The sequence below is a fragment of the Aquila chrysaetos genome, chromosome Z (assembly GCF_900496995.4).
Source record: "Aquila chrysaetos chrysaetos chromosome Z, bAquChr1.4, whole genome shotgun sequence".
NCBI classification, from domain to species: domain Eukaryota; kingdom Metazoa; phylum Chordata; class Aves; order Accipitriformes; family Accipitridae; genus Aquila; species Aquila chrysaetos.
Genome location: NC_044030.1, coordinates 61,728,933 through 61,747,185, shown reverse-complemented (window position 1 = coordinate 61,747,185; position 18,253 = coordinate 61,728,933). Strand labels below are relative to the sequence as shown.

The 18,253-nt window shown below is 39.9% G+C and overlaps 1 protein-coding gene across 5 annotated transcripts in view; it reads left to right on the top strand.

The window, feature by feature from the left end:
• The first annotated feature begins 3,511 nt into the window (after positions 1-3,511).
• The window catches only part of AP3B1 (adaptor related protein complex 3 subunit beta 1), a 164,990-nt gene continuing 150,248 nt past the window's right edge, over positions 3,512-18,253 (top strand). For 3 of the 5 annotated variants that reach the window (XM_041120733.1, XM_041120734.1, XM_041120732.1), the window contains exons 1-2: positions 3,512-3,725; positions 16,658-16,733. In XM_041120733.1, the coding sequence (XP_040976667.1) occupies positions 3,595-3,725; positions 16,658-16,733 (207 nt within the window). In that variant the 5' untranslated portion in view covers positions 3,512-3,594. The remainder of the gene's footprint in view (positions 3,726-16,657; positions 16,734-18,253) is intronic. The other 2 variants (XM_030004427.2, XM_030004425.2) reach the window with 2 other exon arrangements.

Sequence of the window (18,253 nt, the reverse complement as noted above, 5' to 3'; positions counted from 1 at the left end):
CCTGACCTACTCAGGAATACTAGCAGCTGAGTTCATGCCTCAGACTGAAACCCCATTATTCCAGGTTAGGGAATGAGTTCTCCATGCTTAATTTTAAAGTAACTGATTATACATCAGATTTCTAAATCATTACTGAATGAAAAAATCTTAATATTCAGAAGTTTGTATTGTATAGTTTCTTATCCTTCATCAATTACATTTACTAAAAAGATTGTAAGTCAACACTCTTACACGTTTGTGTAGGATCTGCAATACCAGCACACTTCAGGTATATCAGAAACTATCAGCAATATAGAAAATATGACCAAAGCATTTAATATGTTGACATTTCTGTTATACAGAGCTCGAATTTCATTAAAAATTAGTTTCCTTACCAATGCATCTCGTCTTTTTCATGACAAATAACATATTAATAATCTGAGCCACAAGAGGGCACCAAATAAGCACATGGCAGCCCAGCTCAGCTTAAAAGACCACAAAATGGATATAACTTTGTAAAAACATTGCAAAATATCTTCTGTAAATGCTTCAGAAAGCTAAGCAAAGTTAATGTTTGTTTGAATTACAAAACTACAGTTTGTTGACTAACACAAATCTTTTTTCGCCTTAAATGCATATGTATATACAAGATAGTGAGTTTTGATGAAAATGCGTATGTATTTATCCATATAAATAAATCTTCCCTTCCATAGTGCCTTGGAAGTTATTGCTCAGTGTGATTAATTTTTAAAAGCTATGTCCATATATCACATATGATATAGTTGTTTACATCTGTGAATGGAAGAGTAAGAAACTATGCAATTTACCAGATACTATAGAAGTTGCAGTTGGGAAGATGGTATGAATCATGGAGGTGAAATGGTCTCAGAAAGAAACATGATGAGTGGAAAACTGAGAGGCAAAAGCCTTCTATGTTCCCTGTTTTAAGCCTTGTCTGTTACTTTTCTTATGCTGCACAAAAACTTGAAATATAGAATACTGTAATCAATGAATGTAAGTGGAGAATTTAGATTTGGTAGTATTTTGTGTTTAATAATTAAGTAATTTTGACATAATTTTGTACAGGTATAAATTCAATGTGCAAATACATTATCACTGCATGGTGATTTTGAAGAATTAATATAGCCAGGAAAAGGCTATCTGTAGAACAGTTGTGGCATATTTCAGGCTAAAATTAGGTAGCAAGAATTGATAGCAAGAGCTTATAGCTAGCCTTCCTGATAGGACTGTTTAATGGTACTTAATAAATCTTCATTTAATATTTACTTTCTGTTCCCAGTTTCAAGGCCCTTCCAAGATCTGCTTCACTGTTATTATTTGCTTCTCTTCTCATATCACAGTCCCATGATCATCCACCTCAACAGTCCATTTCTCTGCTTTTCCCCAGGTTTGTACTCCCACAAATTTCTCTGAAATATTCTATAAGTCTACTGTTCTCTTTTTCTGTTAGTCTTTCCTCTAAGATTACTTTTTAAATGATATATATAATAATGAAAGAATTAGTTTGTTGTACTTAAGGTATTTCTTATTGCTAACAATAAATACTTACTTTATAGATTTATACAAAGAAGCAAGCAGTTTAAACCTCTTGCTTCAGAGAACAGGCAGGCAGTCTTAACAGAAACTAGAACAGATCTACCTGACACACTATGGACTTGGCCTAGTATCTGTTACCCCTTCCTACACTATATGGCCTTATACAAAAATAAAAGATGTAAGCCAGGGGGCCCTTCACGTAAACATAACCATGTTTGGGACCAAAGTTCAAGTGCTCTCACTGTTACATTTTGAAATTAATGCATGGTTTGAAAAACAGAGAGAGACAATTTCTAAAGACCGCTGATATGAATTCTCAGATCTCCCTGTAGATCACAGCAACATCTTAAACTTTTAGGAGAGACGGAATTGTCCATTTTTGTCTGGTTTGGATCCAATTCTCCAGTAGTCTACTCTGGTTTTTGATCCTTTAACACTCATGGTGTAGGATGCCATCTGACTTGGTATGATTGAGAGGTGTCCGCCTCAGGTCACATTATTGGAAAAGTATCAACAGTTACTGTGACTGTTTGTGGTAGTTATAACGAGGTATTTCCATCTACAGGGGAAAAAAAACTATGATGGCTGTTACTGTAAACAATGCAAGGGGCAGGACAAAAATGGAGGTCTAAAGAACGAACGGGTAAAATCGTGATGGTCAAGAATATTCACACTGGGACTTTTACAGTCTTAAGCCATCACTGTCAAGAAACAGTACTTCAATGAAAAAAGCTGTGAGAGATCATAAACAAAACCAAAACGCTGGCATCCATAGAAGGCAACTATTGAGGACAACTGCCCTTATTGCAGACGCTGCACTCTTAATAAATCCTGTATTGGTAACCCCTTTCGTCAAGTTTATTTGCTTGGTAATGACTCAGTCTCAATCAGAAACGTACAAGTTGCTGAAAGACAAGCAAGTCAAAAAGCTGCTTCAGAAAATGATGATCCATTCCCCCCCCCCCCTTTTTTTTTTCTCTGCAAGATAAAAAGTATTGATTGTGAACTGTAACCTTTTGGAAATGAGTTCAGTTCTCAGGATGAAAAGGTTGGACTCCACTAATATGTCGGGAGATGGATAGAAGGGCATTTTAATGAACACGGATTATTCCTCAGGGGAGGGGGGAGAAATGCATCTAGGAAAAGAAGACTGTAAAAAGAAATTAGGAGAAACTTTCCTCAGACAACTATCCTTTTAAATTGTATGGCCTCCCGTCCGTAAGCTGCTGCTGTTAGTCCAGGCTACCCCACTACTACTGTAACACTGCGCGTGGAGGGCAGCGCGAGGTACCGACATTTGCTGGGAGACATGAACACCCGGAATACGATCCCCAGAACCCGCAAACGAGCCGATGCTAGAGGCCACGCTTTGTATTTCAAACGGCTGTGCCCCAGGCAGAGCGCAGGGCTGGGAAGCAAAGCTTTCCCCTCGAGCAGCCCGGCTCTCTCTACCTCAGGGCAAGCCAGGCCCCGGGGCTCCCGTCGCAGCCCGGCCGCTGCAGCCGGGCGCTGACACAGCTTCTCCCGGAGCTCCCCCGGAACGGCGAGGCTGGGCTCCGCGGGGCCCGCTCGCCCGCTGCCGGGGCCTGCGGGGCCGCCGGACGGGACGGGAGGGAGACCGGGACCGGTAAGAGGCGAGGCTGGAAGCGGCAGCGGTCCACGAGGCGGCCCTCCGCGGCGGGGAGGCGACTGCCTGCCTCCTGTGGGCGCCGCGGCTCCCCCCCGCCCCGCGGCCGGGCGGCAAAGCCCGCCGCACCGCACCGCGACGCCGGCCCGGCCCGGCCCGGTCCGGGCCCCACCAGGGCAGCCCCCGCAGCACCAGCAGCAGCAGAAGCAGCAGCAGCAGCAGAAGCAGCAGCAGCCGGCGCCCGCCAGGCCAGGGGCAGGGGCAGGGGCAGGGGCAGCTCCTCCCCGGCCGGGCGGCCGGCCCCGCCTCCCGCCGCGTGACCGACCTGCCCGCCCCGCCGTGCTGGCGCGTGCCCGCCGCTTCCGGGGGGAGGGCTCGGGCGTGGCGCCCCGGTAAGTTTGGCGGAGCGGGCGGGGAGCGGCGGCGGCGGGATGTCCGGCAGCGGGCTCAGCTACAGCGAGCAGGGGGGAGAGGCGGCGTCCGAGCTGGCCCAGGAGGTGGTGCCCACCGCGACCCCTTCGGCTCCCGCGGCCTTCGGGCTCTTCAGCAGCGACACCAAGAAGTAAGGGGGCCGGGCCGGGCCTGGCCCGCCCGGGCTGGGTGGCGGGGTCCCGTCCCTCGGCGTCCGGGCGGGCCCCGCTCGGGGTTGTCGGGCGGGCGGGCGGGCGAGCGAGCGGTGACCGATTCCGTGGGCGTTAGGGCGGTGCTGGGCTGGCGGGACCCTGCCCCGCAGGCGCGGGGGCCGGGCGGCGGGGGGAGGAGTGTGGCCTCCGGGCTTCTCCCGGGCAGGGGCAGCTCCGGGGGGCCGTGGCGGGGAAGCGGTGCCTCGGTTGCCCGCTTTTACCCCCTCGAGACTCGGTGGAAAAGTTCGCTTGCTTACCTTTAAGGTGTTCATAACGGAATGGGTAACTTGTAAAGTTTTTTTGTTGGTTTGTTTGAAAAAGTGCAGATTATTTTTCCTCCGTTTTGATAGCTAACCACGCTGGCATTAGTTTCACTTTGACTTCAAATGTATTTAAAAAAAAACCACCAAAGTGCTTAGAAGTATTTGTGGGAGTTGTAGTTGGAAGTGTAGTTGATTATGGTGAGGCGGCCAGCACAAAGTGGGTGTTAACATGGCTGTGTCTCGGTCAGAAGTCAAAATGAGGAAATGAAGGAGGAAGAAAAAAAAAAAAACAGCTCAAGTGCACTGGCATAGAAAGCCTTCAGCTCCTTAAAGGACAAGTGAATTGGAGAGGAAAAAAAAAATGTGTCTAAATGGAAGGATCAAGAGGTTTGCTAAGCTGGAATTGTATCCTAGAACAAATTGGAAATCTATTCTGAGAGCAACCAATAAAAAGCACCATAAACTAAGGTCTCATGTACATTAGAAAATCAATCCCTTCTTCTTCAGTTTGATTGTTCTGCACAAAGAGAACATCCATGCTCTAGAAACCTCTGCTGATGTGTTTATTTTTGTGCCACACCAAAGTAAATCACAACAACGTGAAGCTGCTGTCACTCTGATGCTTAGCTCTGTGAGACAGCAGCTGATAGGGCTCCTCAGTTTGCCAGAGAAGCCACGTTTCTCTTCCCCTGCTATTCCACTAAATACTTTGCTTTTTCATTGTTCCAGTTAAAATTTTCACTGCTCTAGCATGGGTGCCCCTGTGCTGACTTGAGTGTTGTAGCTGATTTATGTTGTTTGCACCCTTCTTTTCCTGTCCCCTTCCACAGAAACAACTTTGCACTTTTTCTTAACCATTGTTTTGCTGCTTCTTTTCCACAAAGGAGGTACCCTGATCATTGGTCATGGCCATAATTCTCTACATAAGTCATTTAATCCTAGACTTCAGACTGTTCTGCAGGTGAAGTATAGCTCTCTATTCTGCCTGAGGCTGCCCAATGGTCAGCTTTAGGGTCCTGAGATGTTTTGTACACATGTATGTATGTGATTGTCTTTCAGTGTGGAAGAACAAGAACAGCTTGTGATATGTATGCATGCCTTATTAATTAATTGCTCTTCCAGACTTGCTCTCACACTTACAGGAGGGGAGAGATCCATCCTCTAAAGGAAGGACTTGAGAGGAAAGCAGGCATTGATCTCTGTGGTCTTTTGTAGCTGATAAACAAGTTCATGTTGAAATAGGAAGTTATCCATGGTTCAAACCCATGTGTGTAAGCTCTGAGAATGGATTGGATAGTTGAGGAACAGGCACTGTAAAGGGAAGATTATGAAATTTGTGTAGTGTGAAAAAGCCACTGTACTGCAGGTGAGCGTTATTAGAAAAGCAGACTGTGTTGCAGTCTGTTTGGAAAATGCAGTAGTCATTTATCAAGCATATAGCACGTATGCCATATAGTCCACACTGGTGATAGCCCAAAACCTCCTTATTGAGAAGCAAACAAAATTTTCTTTCCTTAGAGCTAAAATGGAAATCTTCTTAGAACAGGGACTGTAGCCCAGATGTAGGACACAGTATCTTCTGGTGGTTTGCTTTTGTGTTCTTTAAACTGGGCAGACCTGATCCCTCCGTACTAGAAATACAGAGAAGTGCAAAATGTGTCTCTGCATCTTGCATATTAAAGTGTGGGGATAGTGGGGTATTCCACTGGTGAAAATAAAATTACTGTTATGGTTTTTCAGAGTTTGTTCATTGATCTCTCTTAATTGTCACTGAATGCTGCTGAATATGATCTTAGATATGCTTATATCCCATATCATTGTGGTGTTTCAGTGCTTGGCAAACTTTTTTTGTTGCTGAGGAAGGGAGATTCTTCCTTAGTCCTACTGATGTTACAAGAAGTACTCCTCCTCAGCAGAGGGGCAGATATATAATATATGGCCCAGAATGTTGCTGCAGTAACTGTTGGACCAGAGGCCTGCACTTGCCTGTTGCCAGTTAATCTGAACAACATCATGTGGTTAAAGTATAAATATCAAGATATTACTGTAAACACTTCCTTTAAAAAAACCTATGTCTCTTTTCTTTATGTCTTCTGTCTTCTTCTGTTTGTCGTGAAGAGGAAGTAAGCCAAAGTAAGCTTCCGAAATAAAGAAATTGTTTATTAGGGTAGATTGTCTTCAGTTTTGCAGCATTTGCCATATAAAATGGTCTATGACAAGTAGCACGCAGAGGCACAAATGACTATCAGTAGACTTAAATCTGAAGTCTAAAGCTGACTTAATATAAATTATTTGTCCTAACTGTTGGGGTTTTTTTTGGCATTTCAGTAGAAATACTCAGCTGGAGTACTTATCGTCTAAAAGTTCTGAGCATCCCTTGGTGTCAAAAGCCCATGTGTCTTATTCTCCAGCTAAAGCTGCTGTTTTTTACTTTTAGCAATTCTATGATTTATTCATTAACTTTCAATTACAAATAGAATCTTCAATTCAGTTAATGAATGTAGTGTTTTCTCAACATGTTAGTATTGTGGTTTTGTTGAAACATGTATTATCAGTATTGAAAATATCTCAGTGCCTTGAAACTTCTGTCCCGGTGACACCTTAAACCTGAGTAAGTGGAAAGTTTGACTGTTAGAAGATCAATAAAGATAAAAAAATTGTTGAAATGTTATCAACAGTTATCTTAATATAAACAAGGTGCAATGGGTTGCATGTACCATGTGCAAATAGTATGTTTCTCATTAGTTAATATACTGTATGTATCCAATGCAGTGAAAAAAGAAATAGAGATTGTAAAAATACAACTTTGGTCTGCTTCTATCAGGTAACTGTGTAAATGTTCAGGACAAAAAGTGAGGAGAGGAGGAGGTTTTTCTAACCTCTATTATATAAATTATTATTACGTACAACATGTACATGAAACTGTTTTCTTACCATTTTTGACTACAGTGAAACTGTTCTTAAATAAGAGATTTCACAACAAATTCATGAGATTGGGGCTGGGTTTTTCTGTGAGTATTGAATCCTGACTGAAGAGGCAAATATAACTTGCCTATTTGGTATGTATTGCTTTTAAAAAGCCTTTTGGTTAGTTAAATCACTTTGAATATGTCAGAGGTGGATCTCATGTTCAGAGAATGGAAACATTATGTTCATTCCATTAAATATCTCAATAATTGAATAATTAAAAGATTTTTTATGTACCTGAGATGAATCAGTCTAAACCTTCTTGTGTGGAATGGGCCCCATTGCATGGCTGGAGATGCCTGTGCCTCTCATTCCCCTCTCCCTCTTCCATGCTTGTCATGACACATGTATGGTAATCCTTTATACAATTTGCATAGTTACATTTTAGGAATTTATTTGTGTGTCCAGGTAGGTAGTCTTGACAGTTCTCTGTGAACTGGTTATATTCCAGACATAGGTCACTCTAAGTGCTCCAGATGTACATCATTCACATGCCCCACATGTTTGAAAAAGAAGAAAAAGGGTCAGATTGTGAGCCACCAGAATAATGGAAATGGTCTGCAGATAAGTCTTTGCCCATAACAGGAGTTTTCAGCAGGATATTTGTAAGACTCAAGGGGTCATGTAAGTCTTATGGACAAGCTGAATCCAGCCTGTGGACCTCAAGCTATTTATCCATGGCCTGGATTGATGGAATCTGTGAAATAACCACTGCCTACTTGGAAGACCATCAAAATCATCTGTATAGTGTGGAGAGATACCGTTTGATGCACATCACCTAAGTTAATAGGATATTTTTATAGTTACAGTATGTACTGTTGCTCTGTGTAGAGGGATGAATAGTCTAACGACCTCCCAACTTCTACAAAAACCTGGAGAGATGATTAGTAACACAGAATCATGTTAATTGCGTACAATAGGGTGCACTATTGCTATCTACAGTTAATTGCAGGTGGACAGAGGATTTTCATCTATATTAATTGCATTTTAGACAAAATTTACCTGCATTTAATATTAAAATATAATAACATTTCATTCTTGGAAATGATACAATTTCAGCAATAAAACTAGCTATTGCTATATCTAAACCAAATGTAAAAATTTACAGGTGAGCCACAAGTAACATCAGTAGATATCAATTGATAAGTACAGTATTGAAGCAGATGGCAAAATTTATAACACGCATTTTCAACTTTACTGATTTGCATCTTTAAACTGTATTCCTGCCAAGGAAAATACATTTGTAATTTATTAGACTTTTTTTCCTGCAGATCTGGCTTATGCATTCTGTTGAGCTATTCATCAGAAAACTCGGCAGGGCTGCAAACCCATTTTTTTTGCTAAGATTTGCAAGCCTGTTTTGCAGAGAGCTGATCTAAGGTGGTGATTTCATTAAGATCCTCATTTCCCAATTCTCTGTGCAGAAGACTTTTCCAAATTCATCAGAGCTAAAAACTTGCTTTCAACAGCTGCCAGAGATGTTCTTGGAGTCTTAAATTGATCTAGTTTTGCCTTGGCATATCCTGTTCAACCAGTCATGGAAAGCTTGTACATAGACTGCCATTTGTGAAACTCTTGGAGGAGACTCTAGCCCTAATATTCAAACTTGATGCATCCACTAGCTCATTGGCACAACTACTTTCTTTCGCCATCTGTTATAATGGCGCTATGCCCACTAATGTGGTGATATGCCAGTTTCGGTAGAATGTACAAGCCAGCAAAGATGAATGGTTTGGATGAACTGATGACTCTACAAGATAAAATCTGAACCCTGTAGTCAGTACCAGGATAGGAACTAAATGCGGTATACGAACATAGACTTACTATTGCAGAGCACTTCTCCAGCTGAAATCGGTCAGATCTGATGGGAAGTGACACACACTGAATGTATTCTTATTGCCATGCGCTTGGCACATACGAGCACGCAAGCAATGAACTGTTGATTTGCTGTGATACTCTGTAATGTAGTCATTAAAATTTTTTTGAAGGCTTTTTTATTTCCTCAGAAAGGCAAGTTTTATAGTTTAAGGTCTTCACTGTGGTTTCTGCATATTTATTATGTTGTCATATATTTGCCTTAGATGCTTGCTATGACCTGCATCCTGAATGGCATTAACATCTGTAACACTGTTATAACATAAGGCTGACACTTGCAAGGAATTCCGGATTTTCTTAGTTCTGCTTTTCTGAAGACTGTTCTTGTCTATGCCACCCTGTGGTAGTTTTCTCACTTTGAGAAAACCAGAATTCTTTTGGCATATAAAGATTTTTTTTTTTTTTTTTTTTTTTTTTTTTGCATCCCGCTGGAGTATAAACAGCATTGTAATGCTCTTTAACAGTGTTTCTGGAATGTCGTGGACATATATGTGAATATACTAACGCTGTTGTGGGTTCTGGCAGTGACAGCACCACCTTTGTGGTGGTATCTTTAAAAGAAGCCTGATTCCCACTGGAAATACTTCTTGCACTCCTATAATCCCTTCACAACTATCAAATGCTGCAAAGTGATCTGCAAATGTCTGCAAATTCTGATCACTGGTCTCAAGACAGGCTGTAAACTGATGAAACTGTTGAAGTGGCAGCACCACCTCAGATGCCACTTCTTCAGCTTTCAGGAAACTGATCTCTGCCACCAAGAAAGATATTCCCCCCCCCCCCCTTGCAGAAGCTTCCCTGCAGCATCGGTAGTGTGGGCACTGTCAGAAGAGGTCGTATGCAGGGGGGTTGCAAGATTGGTACTTTTCAGCCTTTCAGACAACCTTTCTTGTTGCTAGGTAAAGTAGTGTCTACAACTACTCTACTGACAACAGATAATCTTGGATGAAATTGCAGTCCTCTCCAGAAAGGGTTTCAAACTGCTTTGTCATACTAGCTGCCATCTGGTTAGAGCTTTTGAAATGTAGGTTGTTTATATATCTGCATTAATTTTGGTGATAGCAGCAACTTACTGGTGTTCATGCACCGAGTTGCTCAAGCATTTTTCAGGTACTATAGTTGCACAACAGGGAACTGGGAAGATGCTTTATTCAGTTTTAACTTTACACTTTTCTATATGTTTCCTCAGTGAGAAGGATGATACTGTACCTAAACCATCCAGATGGCAAGTGCTTTGAGAATCTAGTGGCAGAGCAATCATTCAATTAGTTAATTATGTTGCTGGTCAGACTATAACTGGTTGTGTTCATTTCTGTGGCTCTCAGCCTTACAGGATACTATAGTTATCCTGGTTTTCCTCACACTTCTACTGTCTATCCTTTAAAACTTATCAAGTGTGCTTTTTGGGTAGTGTGTTTGACTGAAAAATTAGGAATGGCTTAAAAGGAAAGAGATTATTTCTTATCTCAATTTCCCTTTAAACCACAGTACAGCTACATAGCCAGATGATTTGAGTCTCCCTTGAAATAATAGTTGAATTCTATGTTGGTGTGGTGAATTGGCAATAAATGTAAATAGTGTTACAATGGAAGAGGATGGCAATACTGAATAGCACCACAAGATGTCATTCAAACAGTTTGTGGTATAGGATGAAACACAGTGCAACTCAGACTTCTTAATTTCCTGCTAGAGGAAGACCTCAAATCAACAGCAAAATAAACTCAAATTGCAGCATGTATTGGCTGCTGGTTTACCTTCCATGTTATACGGCTCTGAAATCAATTTACAGTTCCTCTTTAAGTGTTAAATTCAAACTTGTTTAGAGTTTACACAATAGCCTGAGCTAGAATAAGCCAATTTATTTTAAGGATTTTGCAGTGCCAGTATAATGGAAAAAAACTGGGTGTTTTTAATTTTTTTTTTCTTTTTTTAAATTGGGGTGGGGAGGGGCACGGGACCTTCCATAAGACTTCATTACTACTCAGGTGCCAAGACCAGAGGTTAAGCTGCTCTGTCAGTGTGGATTTTCTGCTTCAAACCTGGTAACATTCACAGTATTTCAAAGTTCACATTGGAACATTTTGCAGTGCTGCAAGGAAAAAAAAAATATCTTAGTATGCAGTGGTTAAAAGTATGTCATCCAGACTGAAGTCTCCTAAAGACTTTGAATGCAAGAACAATGCAGTTGATGTCATGTAACTGAAAGTATGCAGTGGATGGAGAACTTAAGAAATGAATTATTAAAACTCTGTTGAATGAGACTTCTGTAACTTTTGTTCCTGTTCTGTAACAGGTTGTTCCATAATATCAGAATTGGTGAAGCTTGCTTCCTCCCTTGTGGTGGATGTTTGTTGTTTTCTGTATCTTACCTTGCAGTAACACAATGCTGTCCTTGTATGTGAAGAGCCTCTGTCTCACCATGAGTTTTTGTTTAAAATCCCTTCCTCTTTCTTAGAGGTAATTAAAAGTGTTCCCAGGTTTTGGGGCATACAAATGGCATGGGGAATCGTAATTAAATTCTTATTTCATAAAACAGCAGGCTGATAAACTTCCAGGAGTAAAGATTTTGTAGCTAAAAGAATTATTGTTGCATTGCCAGCTGGGCTTCAGTTGCAGTTTTGATACTCATGAAACTTATGCTTTTTACAAAGAAAGCCGTATGATTAGTGGGTGACTTCTTGCAGTATCTGGGTACATTAGAACTGTAGCAAATGCTGAGAATTTATGGGTTTCATCTTCCAGTGTTGCTAAAAAGGAGATAACAATAAGTGTATATCTTATCAGGGTGGAGTAAGTGTTCTCTTAACAACAGTTATTCAGAATATGTAGGTGCAGTGGCAAATGATATGCCACAGAATATGGATTGGTATTTTAGTGCAATTAAATGTTTGTGATAGTTCCTGCAGGAAGACAAAGTAACTGAGAGAGAGGCCCAGATTTATCACTGACACAGCTGGTTTAAACCTCAGTGACATACAGTTACGCCTACCCTCTTTTGTCTTCTGTAAAAGTGGGTAATGTCGCTCAATGGACTCTGAAATCCTAGTCTTAATCTGAGCAAGATGCCAGTTTTAGTGACCAAGTATGTGCTGACAAGAGTACAGCATATTCAGAGGTGTTTGCTGTAATCAGTATGGAGAGTAACGGTCAGGGTCCTTTCTGGCATAAGACTCCAGATTGTTAAAATAGTTTGACAGTATGTTCTCTTGAGTGTCAAGCTCTATGTTTTTTGTTTGTTGGGGTTTTTTTGTTTGTTTTGGTTTGGTTTCTTTTCCTTTTATTTTGGGGCATTGGGGTGGAGTTTTTTTAAGTTTTGGTTTTTTTCTTTTTAATGGCAGGGGAGTAGAGGGAGCATGAAAGAGAATGAGAACTAGAAAAATCTAACTGTTGTTTTTATGTTTACTTTCTCTCAGTAATGTCCATAAGACTAATCCTAACCGGTAGGCATATCATAGGGCTCATCATATCTATACCCCTATCGTATCCAGAAGTTGTGCAAAGGCATATGAAGAAAGCAGTGCTTTGAGGTAGAAAGACAAAAGTAATATCTATCTTAAAGGCTCCAATCACAAAATATAAAAACATAGAAGAAAGTTAGAAATCGTCTTCTTCTGCTTAACATTTGACCAGTGATTTAAAGAGAATGTATTATTCTGGATGTGTTTTGTGATGTCCATCGTATTGTGTCATCACAGATCTGTCGTGTGTGATGCTTGCTATGGGAGAAAGTTGGGCAATGAATTTGCATTTCTAATTTACACTCACTTAGCTTTCAAATTCTTATATTGAGGAGTACAAGCCTGTGGTGGTAAAGATTACAAAGGCAGCTGAGTACTGAACCATTAATATATTAATAATTGGCTCATTGCCATTTTTGGTAGATGCTATGCAGATAATAAAGATTGTATTTCATAGCCTGTTCACATTGTGTATGGGTATAATATATAATATATCTAATTATAGTCCATACCAGTGCTTTCAACTGGCAACTTTTTAGGACAGTGGGGCCATATTATATAGAGGTTAAGACACTAGACTACAACTTAGGAAGTCTCATTGCATTCTTAGTTATGGCAGTGGGCAGACAGGTGGGAGTCTTTTTGTTTTTTCTTTTTCCCTCTCAGAAAGTCATTTCACCTCTTCTTACTGTTAGGGAAAACGGGCTCAGAGACAATATATTTACTCTTACAAAGGTTTTCTTGCACCTATTGTTGTTGGGACCTTTACTGTCCTGCTTAATATAGCTCCATGTTATTTGTAAACTGTCAGGTTAGGCATCTTTAAACCTGGTTTTGCTGCTGAAGTAGTAAAGGTTATATTTCAGTCATCTGTAATACGTACCTAACTCTGTAAGGCCAGAATTACTCTCAAAGTTTTAGCAGGGAGAGGCAAAGGTATTGATGCAGCTGGAGAGTTGCTTGCATTTTTCTGAGCTCTTGGCAGGTGGACATAAGTGAGAAAGAAATTGTTTGTCTAACATTGTGTACTGAAGAACTGTCACTTTAGAATAACTAATAAGTATAGAAACATGAACAGCTCTGTGAGGCTTGCATTTATGCTTTCTGTTTTGAGGGATTTTACTTAAGGATTGAAATTCCCTTAGATCTTCTTAATGCTCAGAAGATGAAAATATTTTTGTACTGTACAATAAGCTATAGTACGAAAGACTGAAGTGCATTTGCCTTTCCCATTGTTCATTGAGGCTGCTGATAAGAGTTGTTGTTGGAGGGAAATGACCTTTGAAATCTGCATAGGATATTTGTTTCTAGAAGTTAAAACACCAAGGGAGTGGGTATCCTGTTACTTAATAAGATTTTCTTTTTTCAAGTAGACCTCAGTCTCGGCAGGCAAGCTTGGTTGAGTGCAGTCATCCTTTTTTTTTTTTTTTTTTTAAATGCTGTGCTTAAAAGAATGGAACAAAATTCTACAATACTGGGTAAAATAATTGAGGTGTCTTGCACTATTAAATCTGCTCTTAAAGGGCAAAACTTCGAGGTTACACTGAAACCATGTCTAACTGTAGAAGAGAAAAGGCTTGCTGCTGCTGATCCATATGAATTTATGGAGCGATATTTTACTCTGTAAGTATCTAATGCTTGCTAATCCTGGATTATAATTTGTTAGAAAAGATTAAAAAAAATACAGCAGTCATGTAGCAATTAATTTCCAAATGGGTTCATCAAGAACTGGTGGGGTTTTTTTCTATTCCCCCCCCCCCCCCCCCCCCCCCGGTTTTCTCTTCAGAAAGCAAGGCTGGCTGTAAGCAGGTCTTTATGTCTTAATTTCTCTGGTTTGTATCTTCCCTGTTAACATTTCAATATGTTTTAATTTGAGATATATGACAGAATATTTACTATAAGCAGTTAGAAATATGTTTCATCATTAAATACTTCTTTCTTCTGTCTTATCGACTTAAACTCACCTTTTGCCTTTTTCCTTTGTATTTGTTACACTGGTAACTCATACTCATTCTGTGATTACTGTCTTGTTTTTGTCATTCCGAACTTCTGGAAGGTAGTCTTCAGCAAGTACTTGAATCTTGTGCTCTGTAACTTCCTCCATTTTTGCTACTTGATCCTCAAGTTCAAATTATTGTTTCCACATTCTTTACTTTCTCACTTGCAAATTTTTTTGACATATTCTTATTTTTGTGTGTTAACTTTTTTGTTAATTTTTTTATTAGGTAAATATATTCCCAGACTTGAATCTTAAGCAGTTGTTATTCATGCAATACTTCTTGATTCTTTAGTGAGATGCTATCTTTTTTGAAAAGTAGTTGCTGTCTTGGTTGTGCAGAGGAACCAAAGCATCCTCCTACCAATTATACGAGAAGTACGTGATCACAATTTAGTAATACTGTCCTGTGCTTTAGCTTTTACTATATCTCTATCTCAATTTGTGCGTGATTATGTGAAATAGCAATGGGAAGCTGGAAGCAGGAGTGTAGGACTAGAAGCAACTTTCTAAATGAAGTCGAGTCTTCTGCTATGTAACCTTGATAACTGTCATAGAGATTCTCTCACAAGCTAAGCTTATAAGGTAAGGATTAAGACTTAAACAGAAGGAATTAGAAGTCTCTGAAATTTCTGTATGCAACTAGAGCAAAGTCTCAGGCAGGGTCCTTGAAGCTGATCTAAAAGAACCGAGATTTACTTGGTATCCTATGAGGAATAGGTGGACAGGAATGATCAGGAAAATAAGCTGTCTCTGTGGCCAAGAACAATGGGAATAGAGCTGCCAAAAGTTAAATCAAGCTAGCCTTCCTAAAAAGTTAATTACAAACAGAACTATACAGAGAGATTAAAAGGTAAAAAAGGCAAATCATTAAAGGTATTTTAGGTACAACCCTAAACCAACAAGTATTTGATTTCTGATATCAGAAATAAGGATATAGAGCTGAGGGAAAACTGTGGAGTGGCTAAAAGGAGTGTGAGGATACAGAGATGAACACAGGCATGCTTGAAAGCGAAATCAGAAAACCGGAGAGCTTAATGCGGAGGGAGGTGTGCCTTTATCCCAGGGAGCTGGGAGGACGGCAGTAGGAAAAGGTCTGTGAAATAACAGCATTTGTTACTTTTAACAGATCTGTCAACTTAGGGTGGTGTTACAAGAAGAAGCCTTACTTCCTGGGAAGTGGCTGGACATCACCTGTTGATGGGAAGGAGAGAATAAATCTTTTGTTTTCCTTTGCTTTTGCTTTATAAAACTGCCTTTGTCTTGACCCATGAGGGTTTTTTTCTGTCTTATTTTCCTCCCCCAATCCTTCTGATGAGGGGAGTGATAGAGTGTCCAGCCAAGGTCAACCTACCACACTGGATTTCTATGTTGTCCTTTGCTATGTGAAAGGTCGTAGGGTTTGTAAACTTGGAGTTTTCCGAGTTCTTTGGAATGTTGCAGGTGTCTCTTCTTGAACCATTGTTTGCTTCGTATCTTTTAGTACTCAAGCAATCTAGGCGTTACAAAAGACTATTTCTTCAAAGAATCTTTTTTGTAAACTTTCAGAGTTTATAAATGCAGTTAGACTGTGATCTCCTTGCATTTAAAAAGCCAAGCAGGGTGCGGTTTCTTATTAGTGACAGCTAATGAGAAGCTGTATCTGTGAGAGAACATCCTTATTGACTTAATACTTTCATGTGAGAATTTTATTTCAGCTGTAAAAAGTGCTTGGATGCGATATGTATCTAATCATAGGGCTATCTTAATCTTATGTCATGTAGAATGGATGTACTACAGATCTGAGTCTTTTAATCCTGAGGACAGGGGATAGCAGTTTACAATCCAGAAAAGCAGATGAAAACAAGGTTATATGCTTGATTCTCACTGAAATTCAGACCATACTGAAGTCTGCTGTTGGGCTTTTCAGTGATTTATGTAAACTGATACTATATTTTAACACAAACACGTCAGCCTCTGTCTATTGCATCTAGCCCACACTGGGAGGAAAAGGGAGGAGCAAATGTGTTCTTGGTTCAAATTGAGCTCTTCTCTTGCCTCAAGACTTCAACCTTCCAGACAAGGTTCAGCTAACGGCAGATGAAAGTTGCTTGGGCTTGCATTATTGTTAGAATCTGATAAGATTCTTTTACTAAACACTTCATTGTACTAGGGCAGCATGTTAACAAATACAATTTAAAAGTGGGTAAGAAGGAGCAGCACTTCACCTTAAGTTGCTGAATTGATCAAGAATATAAAAATGATATTCTGTTTTGTGGGTTTGGTTTTTTTTTACTTTTTCTAATTGATGCTTTGTTGTGTTTCTACCATAGAAATGAAGACCTAAAACAAATGTTGGAAAGCAGTAAAGATTCTGCAAAGCTGGATGCTATGAAAAGGATTGTTGGGGTATGTGATTTTTTTAATTATCACTTTTATTTGTTAGGGTATTTGTTCTTTTATTACTGTTTTTATTTCTTGGATGGGAATACTGTTTTTGCTTTACAGATCCTGTACCACATCAGCGTTTGAATCTCTAAATTGTGTTAAAAGCTACTGTGAAGTTCTTAATTTGGAATTCTGTGTAGAAATTGCTGTATCAAAATATATTCAGTCATATACTTTTGGCACAGTTACATAAATATTTTAATATGCCTGTAAATAACTATTTTCTGTAGGGAGATGAGATCTTAAGTAGGAAATGGTTCCATCAGAGAAGCTTCAGTTGGTGTCTTAATTCAGCACAGAAATTTACAGGAGTAAAATGGCAAATTGCATTACTACTTTTTTAGATTATATAAGGATTTTTTTTTTTTTAATTGAGTCCATTGCCTATATATTTGTCTTAAGTATTTCAGGTGAACAGTGTGCCCATAGAAGTGATCAAATAATGTTTAACAACATTGTGTGTTTAAACCCTATAAACTAAACATCGTGAAGTTGATAAAGTCCCTTTATTTCTTTTTAAAAGTTTTAGAAGAATGTGCTATGGAAAGCTGTTCAGTGTCCACTTGACCTTTCTTTTTTGGGACTTCTGCATTTGCTTTCTCTCATTGCTCCTTCAGTCTCCTCTGGATGTGTTTTTTTTTGTTTGTTTTGCTTGGTTTTTATGTGGGATAATCCTATCGAAGCATGTACTGAGGTGAGTAGGTACAGGTTGTATCATGAGATTGTGTTCCTTCCTCTGACTCTAGAGGTAGCGATTTCTCCCTTCATTATCCTCTAGTAATGGAGATTTTACTCGAGCTGATTGTCTTCTGCTTTTGCCTTTGATCCTAGTCCTGCCAGAGACATCAATTACTTACTGTATCTGGGTAACCTATCAACTACTATTTCATAACATCATTTAGTTTTTTGTTTGGTGAAAGGTTTCTTGGTTCATCTTCTCCAGCGTGATGTGGGATTCCTCAGGGTTTGACCAGTGAGAGTCTGGCATTCAGAGGTGCTGTTGCAAGAAATAATGGCCTTTAAAAGTGCCATGGTTTCAGCCAATGGTAACTTCCATTCTTCTGCTTCCCTCAGAAAAGATCTTTCTTCTGGCTATTACTGTGGGCAGGAGGGTTGGGGGAAAGTTGCCTGTTGCTCCCTTGGTTTTCTTTTTCAAAAAGATGGCCAGATCTTTATCTGTAGTTGGAAACTGTTGCAACTGAATGTGTGTGTGTATATATATGGGGGAATTAGAAACTATTAAGTTGGGGCAGCTTTACTAGATTTTTTTTTTTTTCCCATTTTTCCCTACAAACAATGCTGTCATTGTAAATGAGTGCACAATGAGCAAATGCACTCATCATAAATATCTGCTGCTGCTACATATTCAAAGCAGTTCTTAACAACTGTTTCTTTAATTTCCTAGAAATGTATGATAGCCTGAAGCTGGAGATGTGTAGTTGGCACTGATAGCTGTGGTCCTTGATGGTCTTAGGCTGACA